At 40.5% G+C, this 18,609-nt stretch overlaps 2 protein-coding genes across 4 annotated transcripts in view; one reads left to right on the forward strand and one right to left on the reverse strand.

Annotated features, from left to right (window-relative positions):
- tubd1 (tubulin, delta 1) overlaps nt 1–18,609 on the reverse strand; it is a 146,730-nt gene that overhangs the window by 127,187 nt on the left and 934 nt on the right. The window contains exons 2-8 of one of the 2 annotated variants that reach the window (XM_054615745.1): nt 18,329–18,476; nt 17,322–17,538; nt 17,003–17,234; nt 16,652–16,816; nt 16,399–16,527; nt 16,097–16,280; nt 15,858–15,966 (exon numbers count right to left, since the gene is read on the reverse strand). In XM_054615745.1, coding sequence (XP_054471720.1) covers nt 15,861–15,966; nt 16,097–16,280; nt 16,399–16,527; nt 16,652–16,816; nt 17,003–17,234; nt 17,322–17,538; nt 18,329–18,476 — 1,181 coding nt within the window. In that variant the 3' untranslated portion in view covers nt 15,858–15,860. Of the gene's footprint in view, nt 1–15,802; nt 15,967–16,096; nt 16,281–16,398; nt 16,528–16,651; nt 16,817–17,002; nt 17,235–17,321; nt 17,539–18,328; nt 18,477–18,609 lie in introns of those variants that run through there. The other variant, XM_054615669.1, reaches the window with a different exon arrangement.
- vmp1 (vacuole membrane protein 1) lies at nt 291–14,845 on the forward strand. Of its 2 annotated transcripts, none has more exons than XM_054615924.1 (12): nt 291–439; nt 976–1,084; nt 1,739–1,871; nt 2,051–2,141; nt 2,616–2,726; nt 6,775–6,942; nt 7,258–7,389; nt 9,495–9,575; nt 9,768–9,884; nt 11,220–11,281; nt 12,944–13,043; nt 13,755–14,845. In XM_054615924.1, the coding sequence occupies exons 2-12, from the start codon at nt 1,006–1,008 to the stop codon at nt 13,896–13,898; spliced, it is 1,218 nt and encodes a 405-aa protein (XP_054471899.1). In that variant the 5' UTR covers nt 291–439; nt 976–1,005; the 3' UTR covers nt 13,899–14,845. The 2 variants fall into 2 exon arrangements, with proteins under 2 accessions (XP_054471899.1, XP_054471824.1); XM_054615849.1 differs by having other exon boundaries at nt 292–559.

The raw sequence follows: 18,609 nt of genomic DNA on the forward strand, positions 1-18,609 counted from the left end.
ACAGTCTGACCCCTGATGGACAGACAGACACTGACACTGATCAACAGTTTTAGGAATTGACTTAGGAGCAATGCCACCTTTAGAAAAACACATTGCTACATGTCTCAAGGTTAAAACTAACCCATTGCGAGTGTTGCAATAGTCTCACTTTGTTGGCAAATTTGGCAACCTCTGATTGGACCATGAAACACACTTTGCGGAAATACGTCTTCGATCTAATTTCACAATAAAAGCACCACCTTTATGAGTTGAATCTGTGTAATGAATTCGAGGGCCAATTCAGTGCTGTATCTATGCTACATATTATTCCACGTGTTATTACACCGTAAAAGGACAACAAAGCTGCTTGAAGAAGAAAAAAATCACACCCGACCTGCACATCCACTTTTACTTTGACACGCCCGACGTTCGTTTCCGGGTCTTAGAGGACAGGAAAGAGGTACGACTGTCATATGATTTTTTTAACAAACATCGCTCCAGTCCCCCTGAATGTAGAGTAAATGTTGTTTTTACTATAGCAGCACAGCGACAAGGACCGTTTGCACACATCTCCCCACAGGTAACCGGGCTCCGTGTTGATTTAGAAACCTTTACTTTGATGTCTAAACCGCCTGCGTCCCTAGCTTAGCCATTAGCATGCTGGCTAACCGGTTAGCATGTGGAGGCTGGGGATGTGCACGCGTTTATCACCATATGTTGGTGCAAATTGACCCACAGAGCGATGATTATTAAGTGAACCGTGAAGGTTATATTATGAGGCAGCTGGTTATGTGTTTGTGTGGAAGCTGGTGTGATATTTAGTCTTTGTAATCACATGTTAATGTCTGTCGGCGTGATGACGAGATATTCATTGACAGTGTGTGTGTGTGTGTTTTTTTAAGCTGATCAGGATTTTGTGACAGGCATTATCTCTGGCCACTGTTGAATGAGAGACATTAACTTCCCCCCCCACCACTCTCTCTTCTTTCCTCCTAGACTGTCTGACCTGCTGAAGCCTTGATTGACATGGCAGCCAATGGAGCAAGTTGTGAACAGCCACAGAAACGTGCAGGAGGCAAAGAGAAACAGAATGGCAAGTCAACAGGTTGGTCTTCAACTTTTAAAATGTACAGTAAGGGAGGCTAACACTCATCTCTGAGGTGTCCCTGATCAGTTATCTCTGATGACACAGCACAATAACTTCCATTATCTACAGTACCAGTCAAAGGTTTGGACACACCTTCTCATTCAATGGTTTTTCTTTATTTTTATTTGTTTCTACATTGTAGATTAATATTGAAGACATCCAAACTATGAAGGAACACATATGGAATTATGTGGTAAACAAACAAATGCTCAACAAACCAGAATATGTTTTATATTTTAGATTCTTCAAAGTAGTTGAATGAGAAGGTGTGTCCACACTTTTGACAGGTACTGTATATTTATATATATTCTACTTTACAACAACAACAGTGGTAAAAAAAAATGTTTTACTTAAGCAAAAGAAGCGATATCACAGTTTAAAAACCGCAAGTAAAAGTCCTGCATTCCAGAAGTCGAACAAGTCATAAAAACCCTGAGTCATTTTTATGATACTTTACGTTTTCAAAGGTTCAAACAACTTGGCTTATAAAATAACTCGTCGATGTCACACGCATCATGGATTTAGCATTAACCGGTCAACAGGATACAATAGTTGATGTAGATGCAAGGATGACAGTAGTTGAGGATGATTGCGGATTTGTTTGTTTTCCAGACTCTTCAGTAAGAGAGAGGCGACAGAAAGATAAGGAGGATCGCCTCTCTCTGGTGGTTTGGAGGAGGCCTGTCACCACACTACATTATTTCCTTCTGGAGACCCTTATCAAGCTAAAGGAGTGGACCGTTCAGTAAGAAGCAGAACACGTTTTTCTTGTTTTTTGACAGGATGTTTGTGTTTTCTCGTGTTTGTGACCTTGTTTTTCTTGTTACTCTGGTAAAGCAGCAAAACCCTCCGACTTAAATGATAGTTAGAATTATTGGCCCTTGTTTCCATATTGACATTTTGTTTACTTTCCTTCCCGTTTAGGCTTTGGCAACGACGAGGCACAGTGTTCTTAGTTGTGTTGTTATGTTCTCTGTTCTCCTTCGCCTACTCTACGGAGGGAGCACACCAACAAGTAAGGCTTGACCATTTTGTTTTTCATTTAGTCGCGTTAATGATCAACACCAATGCTCGATCACCGGCCTGTTTAAAGGTTAATGATAAGTCATTCTTTAGCCACCTAAAAACATTGTTAGAAGAAAGCTGTTGGGAAATAATGAGGTCTGCCCTGTTGTCAAGCAACCCTTGATCATGCAGTCAGTTGGCTGACAGTTGTGTTTGCAAATTCCTCTGTGCAGTGGTGCGTTTCTGTTCTGTTAAAGCAACGCCAAGCTTCAACATAGAATTTATTTCGCTAGATTCCTCACATTTATAAAGATGAACTAAAATGTAACTCACGGCAGCTCTTAAGTAAAACATTAAATATGAGTATGTTGTAACATCTAACAGACACTGAAAGACTTCAACTGTTATTTTCTGTAATTAAGAGTTGCCTTTTTTTTGTTTCCGCCACCTTCTAATCTGTTTTATTTTACTTTCCACACTGAAGTATGTTAGGTACCTGGAGAAGAGGTTCCTATGGTGTGCCTACTGGGTAGGCCTTGGGATCCTGTCTTCAGTTGGCCTTGGGACTGGCCTGCACACCTTTCTCCTCTATCTGGTAAGATAACACTTTATGGTTTGGCACAAGTGTACACACCAGTTCTTGAGTTGCATTGGTACAAAATACAGAGAAACTCGCAAACACTATACCAAAAAAGATATGAAAATACATATCATGCAACTCTGCATTAGGGAAAGTGGTGGTATCCCAGTAGCCTCACCTCACTGCTAAGTCATCTGTGGCTGTGAAGAAATCATCCATTTAAAAATAAGCAACAGGGCAAAAGGCTCAAGTGAGGAAAAATAAAAACTAACACATCTTTTTGAATTTTTGGCCACCTACTTTTTTCTGTTTCTCAATAAAGTTCAAAGCAACTGGAGCATATTCTGATGAAATGTAATTTGAGTAAGCAGCATGATTTTAAAAACTGAAAAAAGTGGAGTTAAATGTCAGGCATTGGTTTAAAAAAAGATTCAGTTGCCCACCTGTACTCACAAGTGCACATAAAAACAGACACAATAAATACATGTAAATATCCACTTCAACCACATTCATATCTATTCATGCACCGTTTGGTTTTTTTCATGATGGTACCCATTACTACATTCACATGTGTCTTGGAAAACTGACTCAGCTGGCCAACATGCGACCCACATCTTAACAGTTGAAAGGCTGCAAAATGATAATGGCTCTGAGGAGAAAACTGTCATTATCTGGTCATCTGTACTCAGCATGAGTCAGGATGTCCTGTGTGTATCTACAGTATGCAGGCTGTTTTTTTCACATGTACATTACATCTGATTCAACACATACTATTTTCTTCTAGATATACCTGCATAAATGACATAAAAGCCCATGTGTGTCTATTCCTGTAGCTGCCAGAGGATGGCGTCACACTCAATATTCATTGTCTACTACTTCTTCAAACTCACTCAAGTTTGTCACCCTTCAGTCTAGAGCTAACAAAAAGTTCAGAGTGATTCTTTTTTTTTTTTTTTTTTTTTCCTGACATGCAGTCACAGAATGACTGTATGACTGAGTCACCAAACAGTGTGTCATTGGTTTTGGTTGTGGTGAAAAGGAGAACGTAGCAACACAAAACCATAGTGCGACATAGAGTCCGCTTTCGAACGATGATGTGGCTTCTGTTTGGTAGAACTTAAGCAGATGTGGGCCTGCTGAGTCAGCTGTTTCCATGATCATGAAATCATGGGAAAATATGTAAGGTTTACCTCCCTTCCATTCCTTCCATTAATGCTTTACATTGCACCATGTGTTTGTTTTATTTGGTTCACCGTCCTCTATTGTCTTTTAGTCTATAGTTACCTTAAAAACTGTATCCAACAATAATGCAACGGTGGTGGTGGTGGTGGTGGTGTTGGTGGTGGTGGTGGTGGCTGACACCAAGAAGGTGTGACCTCATCCTCTCTCCCTTCTTCTATGTGAAGGCACCATCATCTTCCCCCATATGGAACCACCTGGCATCTGTTACACCAGTTATTCTCCTTAACTTTTTACAATTTATTATTACAGCCCACCAACTTTTGCAATTTAAGATGCAACTTCCCTTTGTGTCTCAGAAGCATTTGATGGCCCTCTGGAGGCTCATCTTATTGTGTTACTAAACCTGATATTGCACTTCTTCTTTTTTTCTTACAATTTCCATCAGAAATATTTTGTCTAGACAATAAAATGGTCACCAGTCTTCCCAAAATCTTAGTTGCTTCCACCCCCATGTTACAGGAGAATAATATTTCTGTTTGGACAAATGGGTAAAACCACTCTTTTGAAATTCAGGAGAATCTTACCATGTCTCATTGTTTTGCTATTATTAGTGGGAGGGCTCTTGTGGCTAAAGTAGCTACAGAAGAATGTGGTGCAATGAATAGCCGTTAACTTTACATTATGAATTGACCAAAGATGATACTGGTTTCAACAGCATGTTCAGGGGTTTGTAGCTGTGGAGCAGTGTTATGAAGAGGTTTAGGAGTCAGTCAGACCTGTTGGAAAAAAGAGGTTCAGCTCATCAGTCCTTTCCCAGTTCCTCTCTGTTAGACCTCCTGCAATCTGCTACAAATTCAAAGTCCAGGCATCTTTTATCGTATTCCCCTCTAGGATGTATAGCATTTTCTTTACCTTTCATACATGTTGACCATGTGACATAAGCCCTCTGCTCATAAGGAGACTATTCCCTGTGACTCTATTCACAAAAACTTCGATCATGTTGGCAGTGCAGCAGCTCCCATTGCTGCTGCCTACTCAGTGTTGATGTCAGCCGAAGGCAAAAAACCCCCCCCAGTTTTAATTTTGAAGGAAAAACCACATTTGTGTACACTGAATTTACCTCAAGCCTGAAGCATTACTAGATAGCCCCATAGAGAGGATGAAATCATCATGCTCATGGGAAAGGGGATTCACTCAGCAGCATGATCTTATGATTCATCGTGATGTTTTGGAGGTCATTGCCGTGCGTCTCAGTGCTGGATTCTAGTCATAATTTGTGGATGAAATAACAGAAAACTCGTATTCATACATTTACATATTAATACTTACTTGAAGATTTTTCTATTTGATTAAAGCTTCTTGCCCCCTGTAATGATGGTAGCTAAAGATGATGATGTTGATCCACCCCTTTCTTCATTCACCTCTTTGGTTTAGAACATGTCCAGTCCTGTCATGAATGAAGAGAAGGATTCCTAGTTTTAGTAACTGCATGCCTCCTATCAGGTCAAAATTAAACTCAACCAACACAAGGGGTTTCTCTAATTAATTATGGGATTTTCATGAAATGTGCCGTGGTTGTTCATGATTCCTAGAGGATTAAATGGTAACATTTTTGGTGACACAGTGAACCACACCCCAAGAACTTCCCTCTTGCTCGATCCAGATGTCAAAGCAGAGTGCTGTGAAATTTCCTAAGCTCATTCATGCAAGGGGATAAACCACTTTAATCACCCCGTGGCCCTTCCTGTTGAATCACCTTCCCAATAACCTTCAGTACATATTTAGACCCATTACTGGTAAGACACAGAACAATTGGTATTTTGTTTGTCTACTCGGTCATACTTGGCAAAGAAGTGTTTTATCTGCCCCTGTATGCAAAGCGTAGTACTTTGGCGAACAAAGAAGTTCAGTGCCAGGCCAACTGATGTCTGTCTGAGTATCAGAATGTGGTTTCAGAGTTTGACTCACAGCTTAGCTTTTCTTTTCAAGACTGACTTGTCGTGTCATGAAGAAATGCTGTTTAAGCAAAGTCCTGTTTGGTCTGAAACAGACTGTGATGTGTAAACTAAAGGAGCCTTTTTGTGTGCTCGTACTCCGTGGGGGTGGAGGGGGTACCATGGGGGAGCGGTTCCAGTCAACACAGCTTAATTGCTCGCTGTCCATCTCCTGTCAGTGGTGCCTGTCTCACCTTGAGGAGGCATAATGGAGGCGCTGTGTTGTAGTTTACAGGTGGGCCGGCTGTTATTGAGGCCAGGTGGCTGGGCCTAACCAGACGTTAGTCCAATGATAAAGGATGACATACCTGCCTGTTAGGGAGACTGTGAGTCAGCTACCGTTGGTCTGTGTCTGTACCTGTGGGTAGATGAGTCTGAAAGCACTCAAGCTCCGTTTAATCATGCAACAGCAGATTCAATTAACCTCAAATACTTGTGTAGGGCTGTGCAATATAACCACATATCATTGTTAAAGATTAAACAGTTACTAAATACTTAGAAAACACTAACTGGCCAGTTTATTAAGTGCTAAAAGTATCACATTTGCCAGTTTATTAGGTGCACCTTGCATTTACTGCCTGGCTGTTGTATTAGACTGAGTGAACTCTAAGTAAATGATGACACGTGGTATTGGCGAAATTGAAACCTTCTTCTTTAGAGAATATTCAACAATAGTAGATTAATAATCATAATTATAATGTATAAAACAGTCTGAAATATCCTTTTACCTGAGAGCTCTGCAGATTGTGTGTGTGTTCAATTTCCCGTCGCTCAGCTCCTCCGAGCTACAGTATTTGCCACATTTATAAAGAAGCACACATGTCCTAGTGTTTCATGATACTAGTTGGTTGCTAGCTCATCCTGTCTATCTGCCTCCCCTCTCTCAGGGTCCTCACATAGCTTCAGTGACCCTGGCAGCATACGAGTGCAGCTCCACAGACTTCCCAGAGCCTCCGTACCCGGACCAGATCGTCTGTCCCCAGGGTGGAGGGCTGGAGGGAAGCATCTCCCTCTTCTCAATCATGTCAAAGGTCCGCCTGGAGGCCTGCATGTGGGTAAGTCGCAGTTTGAATAAAAGAGACGATTCAGTGACGCAGACTGAAAAATGGCAAGAATGTTAGCCAGTGTTAGCAGTGGGTGTCCATGTGACAGCTGGAAACTACGCTCACTCTCATTTCAACATGCCAGGAAAAAGAAGTTTGTTACTTTTATATGTATCTTATATGTATCTATGCGTTACTGACAAAAAAACATAGTGTGCCAAACTCAAAAGTTCATGCTGGTCTGAATTAGTTGCCTGGGGGTGAATGTGGGAAATAGATCCGCAAATGCTGACATGGATTATTTTTTTTTAAATTGTGCTGGTTTAGGGGGCTGGCACTGCCATCGGAGAGCTGCCTCCATATTTCATGGCCAGAGCAGCTCGTCAGTCGGGAGCCGATCCGGAGGATGAAGACTACGAGGAGTTTGAGGAGATGCTGGAGCAGGCCGAGGGAGCTCAGGTCAGAGTCACACACACACACACACACACACACACACACACACACACACACACACACACACACACACACCTTATTATGAAACCAATTGGGTTCTGTTATCAGCAGATCATGTAGATGGGCACAAAAATACAGACAATATGCTAATAAAGATTTAAGAAGCATTACCCACCTCAGATGATCTTTTCATTTGGTTTGAAGTGGCAAACGATTACACCTTAACGCAAAGTGTATCATTTTCATCTCAATCAGGTTTAAAATCTCTAAATTACACAAACACACGTTAACTGTGAATAAGTTACATTTACTTTATCCTCCAAATTTGTCACATTTAGTGCGGAAGGCTGCCTAGATTCAACCTCCTGTCTTCATTGGAAAAAAACAAACAAACTACTCTGCATATTTAAGTATTTAACCCTCTATTTGGTTCCATATTAGCACTGGTGTTTACACTTTACCAACCCACCCAATATGATATGATCATATCCGATCTGGCCTCATCTTTATAATGCCCAACTGACCATGGAGCCACTGTCCAGTGATTGGTCTTAAAGTACCATGTGACTTCAGTGAAGCCCCTCCCTCCTTGCACTTCCAGTAAATCTGTCTGTTTGCGGGTGAGTCACCCTCAGCACAGCTCCCCCTTTTAATCATCCCTCGGGCTTCGCTCTCTCTGCCTCCCTTTTTCCCTCCCTCCCTCCCTCTCCTTCCTTCTTTTCACCGGCCTCTAATTTGAATGACGGACAGTTCTGTCAGGAACCGAGCTCACATGACTGGAGACGCCTGAGATCAGATGCTGAGTCAGCAGCAGCAACAGAAATGAGAGAAATTGTGTACATTGTCTCCATGACCTTTTTCTCACTTCACTGGTGCTCAGCTGAACAGGCTAAAGAGGCTAAACTCGCATCACATGGGTTTCATCATGGGAATGTATTCAGGATGTATTAGCTTGTGCAATTTTTCACATGTTTTCTAAGCAAACCACTCACAGAAGAGTCATGAACACTTTGATTAAGAGCTGAGGAACACGTGGTTCATGGGAATGAATGTCACACAAAATATGTTAAGAAGTAAACTACTTCAAGGTGTATATTGTTATAAAAGTCAGTATACTTCATTGGACTAAAATTACTTGTGATACATGAAAAAATCGGAACTTGTCACTTGTAACTGTTGTAAAAATAACTTGTCATATTTGCTCAAACAGTCACTGTATCCTGAGAGAAGTACATAAAACAGATAATCTGTGATAAAAACAGGATTCTAAGTGACAAGTAGTTTTTTTTATGTTATAGACTATAACTTGATTGCTGCATCTTTCAGGGTTTTTTGTGACGTGGAAAACAAAATTGTGAATTTAAAAAAGAAGATATGTATGCACCACAAATATTGACTACAGAAATAATTGACATATAACTAAAAATGAGTTGGGTTTGGAGATGAAAACAAATATGAATTGTAATTGTGAAGACTGAAAATGAAATAGCTTCCAAAATTGACATTGATGAGATGCCAGTTTTGACACTGCCTCTCTTACTATCCCTCCTGCATCCGCTGTGATCTTCACCATGTATTATGAAAAGTCTGATGATGGCTTTCAGCTGAGACATTTTTGTTTTTTGCCCAAAATTAATAATGAGAACCTTTATTTGTGATGCTGGGTTTTTGTTTCTAATCATCTTCAGAGGGGATGAACATAAGATCTAAAGATCCTCTTCACTTTTTGTACCACTCTGTTTTTCAGCTGTAATTCCACCAAAGTCACCAAACCAACAAGGCAAACCAAAATAGATTTATTTATTTTATACAGTGCCCAGAAATAGCAGGTATTTATTTCACCACAGTACTCTCAACAAGGCTCCCGTTTCTTGTTATAGCGTCGTAGACTCAGAATTTGCATAGCAAACACTTGGTCTGGTTGAAACCACACATTTGTGAGAAGTACAGCTTGGGTATTTAAAGACATGAATAAGGGTGATGTGTTTAGAGACACCCGTGTATTTAAAAATGTTGCATTGTCATGGCAGTCAAACTTTAAAAAAAAAACTCTTACTCATTCATATCTGACTGCTACGGTTTGAATTCTTTTTATTTTTTTCTGTTCGCAGGATTTTGTCACGAGAGCAAAACTGGGAGTTCAGCATATGGTGCAGAAAGTGGGATTTTTTGGGATCTTGGCGTGTGCCTCTGTAAGTTGTTTATAATTTTAAGTTTCATGCGTGCAAATATTAATGTCGCATTCAACATGTCTTTTCTCATTTAAACAAATATTTGTCTCATTTGATTCAAATACACATTTCAGGAAAGTAACCTGTAAGAAGGGTCATTTTTTTATAAGGCTGTGAATCAGTAATATGATGTCTGATGCGTTTGTGTTTCAGATCCCTAACCCCCTCTTCGACCTGGCTGGAATAACTTGCGGTCATTTCATGGTTCCCTTCTGGACCTTCTTTGGAGCAACTCTAATTGGGAAAGCCATCATCAAGATGCACATACAGGTCTGTAGCTCAACTAAAAGTTTTATCAGAGGTGGTTAAACACGAGCAGAGAAGAACCAGAATCGGTTCACCTCAAATTTTCCATTTTAACATAAAAAGCGATGTAGGCACACATCGTCCTCGCTTCAAATATGACTCATCTTTTGTTTCATGTCATCACAATTCTCTGTCCACATAGTGTAATAATGCATGTCAAAAGATCCACTCATAAGAAGAAGAAAGAAGGGCTATGCACTGCTGAATGATTCACAATCTCCACAACCTTTAAGACGTGTGGGAGAACTAAGATCAAACCTAGAGCTTAGATCATGAGTCGGTGGCTGTGAGAAACTCCTAATTGTGCACTTTCTGTTAACTCTTTCTGATTGGGCTCTGGTCCCTTTGGGGATTCCTTGTTCTGGTTTTAGCTTTGGGATGCATCCAGACCGTATAAACAGGCTCCAGATGAAAGGAAGGAAGCTATTTAAGAAGTCTTTAAGAAGAGTTTGGATTTTTTTTAAGTCCACTAGATCAAAAAAAACCTGTTAATTATGGGTCGATTGTTGAGTCTGCCACACCAGTGACTAATATAAACCAATACAGAGAGCGTCTGCCTGCGGGTGAGTCGCTGGGTGTCTTGACAAACTAAAACCTATCCATCTCACGGTGGTACCAGTCAGTGATCTCACTCTAGAGGCCTTTCAGACTAAAGGGGGCTGCAAAGGTTATGGAGGATGTAGAGTGGACATGAGAGAAGGAAATTAAGCAGACAGTGAGACGCTGCAGGGGGTCTCTTTTGTATGATTTATTATTTTTTTGGTTTGGCTTTCTTCTTTTGTACCTTGAACCTCCTGGGCATCACGTGACACATCCTGTCTGATTTTGTCCAGGGGGCCATGTGTCATGCTGTTTAAAGTCTGATCAGTTTCAGGACCAGAGAAAGAATATTGTGGTTTTGCAGCCCACCCCCCACTGTGGCGTTTTGCAAACCACACAAAACCCCTCGCAGCCGAAAAATTTAGCTTGCTGCCAGTTTTGGGTTTTGTAATTAGTGTGTCTGTGGACGGTGGCAGATGTGGCCTCAATTTCCCACAGCTGTGCCCTTAATATAAAAACTCTAAATATGTCGTATCTGTCGATATATTTCTGTTTGTCATGTGCATTTCTAAGACAAACTATATTCTTTTGTTAAATATTTGTTTCTGCCTTCATTTTTCGTCCCATGTCCTTTTTAACATACGTTTTACAAAAAATGTGTATAATTTTATCTGGAGAGAAATAGTGTGTTGTTTACTTCTGCATATAATCAGAAAGTAATGGGTATTAACGCTTATTAATCTCTTTCTTTTCCTACAGAAACTATTTGTTATCATTACCTTCAGCAAGCACATAGTGGAGCAAATGGTGTCACTCATTGGGTAAGTGTGTGCGTGTGTGTGTGTGTGTGTGTGGGTTTGTAAGACCGATATTGATCAGGTTATTTGAGGAGACGTTGTCTTTCCTCTGGTTTTGCGGTTGGCGATGCATTTGTAAACATTTTCAGCTGCATTTTTCACATTCACCACTGATTGGAGATCCTGTACGAATACATGCTTTCACTGAGGGGGTGTACGTGCATGCATTTGGCATTATTCCACAGAAAAGGTTTTTCCCCCCCACACGTGCGATCCGTGTCTGCAGCGCTGGTGGTCAGGCATGTGAGGTCTCATCTCAACATGTTGATCTGACTCACCAAGTTCAGCTTTGACTGAGAGATTTGGCCCAGAGAGGTGTGAAACCCGATTATAGACCATAGATTAAAAAAACCAAAAAAAAAACCTTCTGACTAATTTCAGGTTTAACCAATTTAAGGAAATAATGATAAAGGTAAGATACTAAATGTTGGTTTCAACTTATCATTTTGGATGCTAAAATTAGCTATAAAAGAAAAACGACAACATAAAAAAACAAACTAATTGGTAACTATTGCAAGTCAAATCATGAATTGTCATGAGGCAAAATAAAAGGCAGTAAGAGTTTAGTCAGACTTAATGTTAAGTTCATGATAGACTAACTGATCATTTTTTATTGATCTATTGGCTGATAAATGTTCACTTTTATGTGTGTCCAACTTTGACATGACTCTATGGTCATAGCAGAGTGTCCTGTGTTTTTTTGCTTAAAAAATAAAATTCAGGGTTCTTTCCCATGAAATTCAGATGGTGACACGCCATGATGAGCGCTTCAGTGTTGATTCAGGATGTTTTCTTTTCGGTGCTTGCGTGTTAAGTGGAAGAAATAGCAAGAGAGATGAATGAGTCAAACTTAAACTCGTATGTGAAATCGGCAATCAACCCACTTACTTTTTGCTGTTGTTTAGTAAATTGTAAATTGTCTAAAAACATGGTCATGTCTTAACTTGGGACAGAATTGAATTCATGCAGAGGGAAGTCTATATTTTTCTTTTCTAGGTAATGATATGTTTCACATCATGTAGAGATCCCTTTCAACCTTACCACTGCTGTAAAAAAACTATAACACCAATGCTTCCATATGATGAATTGATAACATGGTATCCATTATGATTGGCCCCCTGGTGAGATAATCCACATTACCAAATAAGGACATGAGCACGCCCTGATTAGATATCTTTCCACCGAGCAGGCAGCAATGGTGGTAAAGGTGATGACATCATGTCGACTCACTTCCTGGTTTAAGGGGCTGACACTGGCTCCTATAGAGAGCTGAGCAGTATAAAAGGAGGACTGAAGGCTTTTCTGCTTCACTCCTCTCTGCTGTCTGCTCACAGTATGAGGTAGAGGAAGTGGAAGCTACAGGATGGGCCCCCACATGTAGGATGAGGCCTCCAGAAGCAGCTACAAGGATGCTGGGTTGAGGACCTTTGGTAGTGTTCAGTGAAAGAAAAGACTTTCAGAGGCTCTTTTATAAGGAACATGTGTTCAGTCTAAAGCTTCAGTTTATGGCTCCATGTCAAAGGAAGGGTGCTTAAAGGGTAAGTCAACTAATGTTCTTCCTCCCTGTCTCTCTCTCTTTTTTTTTTTTTTTTTTTTCTTTGTCATTCTGTGTGAATTGGATGTCAGTGCTGTGCCCAAAGTGGGACCATCACTCCAGAAGCCCTTCAGTCAGTACCTGGAAGCACAGAGGAACAAGCTGCACCACGCTGGAGGAAGTGCACCAGCGGTAAGAGCAATACATCATTTTTTACCACACACCACTTTTGAATGACAACTTCTTCTTTGTTATATCACCAAGATATGACATATCTATGTATTTATTTGTTAAGATTAAAAACGCTAGATATGTCTTTGAGCCTTTTTGTCATGCTCTAGGTGGTTAATATAAGCAACATCAGAGTTAGGAGTTTGTTTTAGTACAGCCCAACCGATTTTTTTTTGAGGACAATATTGATACTTTATAGTTTAAACAAGCTTTTCTCTCTTCTCATATTCGCACATGTATATATATATATATTCTTTTGTGAATTCTTTTTTAATTTGGTGATTAAAGAGTGAAGAATATAATTATCAGTGCTCTCTGGTGGACAAAGTATGGAACTAAGAATTTTCTTAATGACCTCAAACATATCTTTGCCATTTCTGCACTGCAATTCTTTCCTTATCGACCAACGTATGTGCTGATACTCATATATTTGCTAGCTCTAGTTTTTAGTTTTTATCAATCTTTGGCTGCTAGAAAACAAGCACTCCACGGGTTGTATCCTGCAAATGGGGAAAGTTGGTCGTTCTATACGAATACCATCTTCTTCATGTACTACTCATGTCTGCACAATAATTATTTCAATGACCTGTAATATCACAGTATGCTTTTTTTTTTTTTTTTTTATGATAGTCATTAATAGCATATGCACTCCCAATTTTTGTGGGTTTCCAGGATGAGAACTGGCTGTCGTGGGTGTTTGAGAAGGTGGTGCTGGTCATGGTCTGCTACTTTGTCACCTCCATCGTCCACTCCATGGCTCAGAGCTACGCCAAGCGCCTCCAGCAGCAGAGGCACTCGGAGGAGAAAACCAAGTGATGGTGTCACCGAGCAGTGCGAACATCCAAGTGACTGTGTTTCTGCTGCCGCTGAGAGCCCGCCACACTCAGCCACAGCCACTTACAACTTAACAACAAACCTCACCCCCATCCATTCTCAGAGGCCGACCCCTCAAAAAAAGAAAAAGAAAAAAACAGGCACTGTTTGTCGGTGTGTGTGCGTGCGTGTGTGAGCGCTTTTGAGGATGTATGTGCTGTTTTAGCGTTTGTCCCTCTTCAGGTTTTGTAGTTCTTCCTCTCATCTCACTCTCTAGATGTGTAGTGCGATTGGTTTTTATCGCTGATCTTAACATGTTACTTTTGTGTTAAATTAACCCATTCATTGACCTCAGATGTAAAGCAGCAGTTAGGTGGTGACTGCTCTGTAGGTGCAGTGCCCATCAGACGCTATTGCCTTATGCAAGACGGGAAGGTCTCACTTCCCTTGAATATAGTTCTTGACTTATTAACTTGATTTTTATTTAATTTTGTAACATTTATGTATGGATGGATCTTGACTTGTTTGTACATTGTGCTGCCAAGATAACTGCTATGGATGGTCTTTCTTTTCAGGGTTTAATTTTCCTCATGTTTTTGTCCTGTTGAACATCAAGACCAATTAGTTTTGTGTTTTTGGTTTTTTTTTGGTCTCTGGATTTGTCAGTTTAAAATGATGAGGAGGAAAAAAAAAAGCAATATCGACTTAAAACGGTGTGGTATTGACGGTTTGCACATTGTGTAAATATCTTAAAATCTTTTTGACGGTATGCGCAGATGTATTTCTATTCTAATGGTCTGTGTGGACATGAGTTAACTTGAACCAAAACAAAAAAAGAAAAGGTGATATCATTTGTAAAGTGACATTGTACTCTCGGCTAACTAGTCCCATTTCTATTCTGTACATTTAGGTTGAACCTTGGATCAGATCATATATAAAAACATGTAAATCATGGCACTGGTTTCCAAGTCTGATTCTCTTTTATTTTTTAAGTTGAAGATTAACTTTTAGATGTTCATCCTCGTAAGCTATTTTATGATCTTGTGATGTTTAAAAACTGTTGTAAAGTTTCTTTAAACCTTCATGACGGAGCTAATGCTTCATTTTTTAAGGTAAGTGAACAGCATTATCAGTCCTTAATAATTCTTCTTGTGGTTGTTTATCTGGCCTGATTCAGACTTTTCAGCCGAGTCGAGGAGAAGTCCCGTCTGAGACTCTGGTCGACTCCAGCTTGCGGATAAGACCCCCTTTCTATATCCTCAAGAACTTCTTGAATCAACTTTCCCGTCCCGTCAGCTAGCTTATCAGACTGGTGTTGGCTGTAAAATTACCATGGCAACAACAGTTTGTAAGCTGGCTGAAGTTCTGGGCCTTCAGCATTTTTTGTTTGTGTCTAAACTGCCCTTCAGCTGGTCCATTTGTGGAAACAAAGGCCTGTCTTTAGTGAACCCTGATTTTATGTCGATCATCCCACATCTGGACATACTGTAATGAAAAGAAATGAGCAATAAAGTTATGAAAAGTATGTTAACTGATGCTGTTGTCACTTTTCTTTGTTCCTATATAATATGTGAACACGCTTAATTGAACATACTTTCACATTTTCAAACTAGAGTAGCTGTTTGGGAGCTTTTGATCACAACACATGTACTTCCTCAGCAGAAGGAGACACTCAGTTGTCATGGAAATGTAGAAGTTTACATTTTTGTTAGCACTTTAGAGGCTTCACATCTTTGTTGTTTTAAAAGTTTAGTCAATCTGAGAAGCAGCAGTTGACAAAATGATCTAATCCCAAAGTCCATCATTAATTAAATGTAATAAAATAGTTCTAACAAGAGAACTGGAATGCGAAACAAATAAAATATATATTTTTTTATTTACATGTTTAAAAAAAAAATAAAATGGTATTCTTTTTGGTAAATACAGTCCAGAGGGCCAGGTGGTGCTCGTTAGTTTTCTCCATTTCTATTGCAGTTGGTTGTAGCTGGAGATGACTTGCTCAATAGATGTAAAGCTGTCTAGAAAGTCCTCCTCTGAGATCCCAAATTTAATGTACTGATGGATGTAGGCCCTGTAACAAAGGAAAGGAGATGATTAGAAGATATTTAATCCAGATATAAAACTCAATACTGTTTTTTGGTCCCAGCAATTTCCTAAAAGTGACATTTAAGCTTTTCTCTGAAGTATCATGGCTGACTCACCTGGACGCAAACATGTTCCAGGCTTTTCCCACCATGTTATCCAGAGGTCGGAGCAGAGCCTGGCTGTTACTGACCAGCGTGGCACATTTCTCATACTTATTAAAAGGCACTGGGGATTTCCACAAGTTGAAAGCTTCTTCTGATGAGAGCCAGGAGGTGTACAGGGCCGGGTCCTCAAAGCTACCTGTGGATTGGCACATAATTTACATCCCTTGTTCTGCACTCTGAAGAGTTAAAAAATTCAAATCTAAGACATTTTGTGTGTGTCCAAAATATCATCAATAAATACATTTCAACCAGACCTGTCTCGGCGCTGTAAACGTCTTTCCCTCTCAGTATGAGCAGGTTGGCCAGAGAGCGGTTGAAGCCGGATCCCGGGAGACTCCTGGTCTGCTCCGAACCCGCGGACGGACGCACCTGCCAGTCTATACCTGAAACAAGACAAACAACCATCCTCAGAAGTGTTTAACTGATTACATTCACTTTAAAGCCACATAATAGCTCCATAAACTTAACAAGAACTTGAACGACCAAGTTAAATTTGTCACAACTTGCCTTCCTCCATCTTGGTGTTGGAGACGAGCATCTGTCGCAGGTGTTTGAGCAGGCTTGGCCAGCTGAACGTGCTGTAGGCCATGGAGGAGCTGGGCATCTGAGGGATGGTGCACACACTGAGCAGCTTGTACTCTGGGTGGCACGCGAGGGCGCTCACCAACTCACCTGAGAAACGACAAAAAAAAGAGAAAAGTCAACATTATGGTTGAGATGTTATGGTTCATGAGGATGGAACAGAGTAAATGCAATGAGGAGATTGAACATTCCTTCTGTAGACTACATCTCTCCTCATCCACTTCCAGGAAATACCTAGGCCATGTGTGAAACCCTGTGTGTCCTGGCATATCTCACCCAGAGGATTCCTGCTGTAGACTCCCTGGGAGTCGGCAGTGAGCGCCGGCTGCAGCACGCTGCCCAGCTGGTGAGCGATCACCCCGTTGACGTCACCGAAGGAGATGTGTTTGATGTTGAGCAGCTGGCTGCAGATCCTGTGCACCGTGTCGTTCTCGTGCACCAGGATGGCGTCCGACAGCTGGTAGAGGTGAGCCAGCGTCAGCACAGAGTTGTAGTTCTGGACGATCACCTGAGAGGACAGGTGAAAGAAACTAAGTGGAGTTAATAGCTCATTATTCTAATATTAAAGACTTACACTCCATAGTGGTCTCCGTACCTCCCCGGTCCCGTACGGCCAGGTGAGGTGGTTGATGATGAAGGTTTTGGGGTAGATGTCTCGGAGACACTGGGTAACATAAGTACCGACGCCGGACCCCGTCCCCCCCGCCACACTCATCATGGCCATGAGTCCGGCTAACCGGTCACAGCGCTCCACCTCTCGCCTCACAAGCTCCTCCACCACCTCTCTGTGACGAGGCCCGTGGACGCAGTACCTGGTGGGATACAGGAAGCACGTGACCAGCTTTTACACTATTTATTTCTGAACACAGGAGGAATGTTTGTGTTGTGTCTGTGAAAAAATGTAATGTTACTTTTAACAAAATCATGAAACAATGCCAACTCAAGGGCAGCTTACTAACTTTTATTGTCAAACTGCCATTTGTAAGGTCAATAATGTACTTTCATGCCCAATTTCAGAGCTGAAAGAATGAATTGATGAATTAGTGAATCAACAGAAAATTTACCAGAAAATGTCGACTTATTTTTATTTTATATGTTTATTTGGTAGGAACAGTGCACATATTTTTCATCTCTAGTCCCTAGTTTGGATAATCAATCAATCGTTTCAGAAATGTTTCAATCAAAAATGTGATGGTTTGATGCTTTTCTTCGTAATAAACGATACTAAACGGACAGGACTTAGGCTCTGACATAATATAATGGGCATTGTTGACAATTTTCTAACACTTAAAGACAAAAGAGAAAATTACAATATATAATAAGTCATAATTAACTTATAAGTTAAACGATAATGAGTCCTAAAAGTGTCATAGATGAATTCATAAGAGCTGTTGAGGTTGAAAGCTCAGGGAAAATGCTAGTAAATAGGCCTTGAGTTGGCATGAGGTGATGCCATTGTTTTGCTTTGTAATATTCATACAACTATAACAACAATAACAACAACATTGGTTATTTTAAGGAGCCACTTGTGTGTTTTCCTTTTTTTTTTTAAGCAGACTATTAGTGTTTACATATTTTACATAAAAGGTAAGATGTTCATACCCATTGGCCCAGTTGTTCCCAGAGCCCTGCTTCTGGCTGAAGTGTGAAGTCTCTCCATACCTCCACATGCCGGACTTTGCAGCCCTGCTCATACTCTGGTTGATCACTTTGGGCTCCATGTCGATCAGCACCGCCCTGGCTACGAGCTCTGTTTTAGACATGACAGTTAAACATACAGTACCAGTCAACAGTTTGGACACAACTTCTCATTCAATGGTTTTTCTTTCTTTATTTTTTAATTTTTTTCTACATTGTAGATTAATATTGAATTGAAATGTTGA

This window comes from Anoplopoma fimbria, chromosome 1 (genome assembly GCF_027596085.1).
Source record: "Anoplopoma fimbria isolate UVic2021 breed Golden Eagle Sablefish chromosome 1, Afim_UVic_2022, whole genome shotgun sequence".
NCBI lineage: Eukaryota > Metazoa > Chordata > Actinopteri > Perciformes > Anoplopomatidae > Anoplopoma > Anoplopoma fimbria.

Excerpts from the sequence above, each read along its gene's own strand:
- vmp1 (XM_054615924.1), top strand. The coding sequence starts at position 1,006 with ATGGCAGCCAATGGAGCAAGTTGTGAACAGCCACAGAAACGTGCAGGA. Across the intron at positions 1,085-1,738 it reads ACAGAATGGCAAGTCAACAG|ACTCTTCAGTAAGAGAGAGG; the intron begins GTTGGTCTTCAA and ends TTTGTTTTCCAG. Across the intron at positions 2,727-6,774 it reads ACACCTTTCTCCTCTATCTG|GGTCCTCACATAGCTTCAGT; the intron begins GTAAGATAACAC and ends CCCCTCTCTCAG.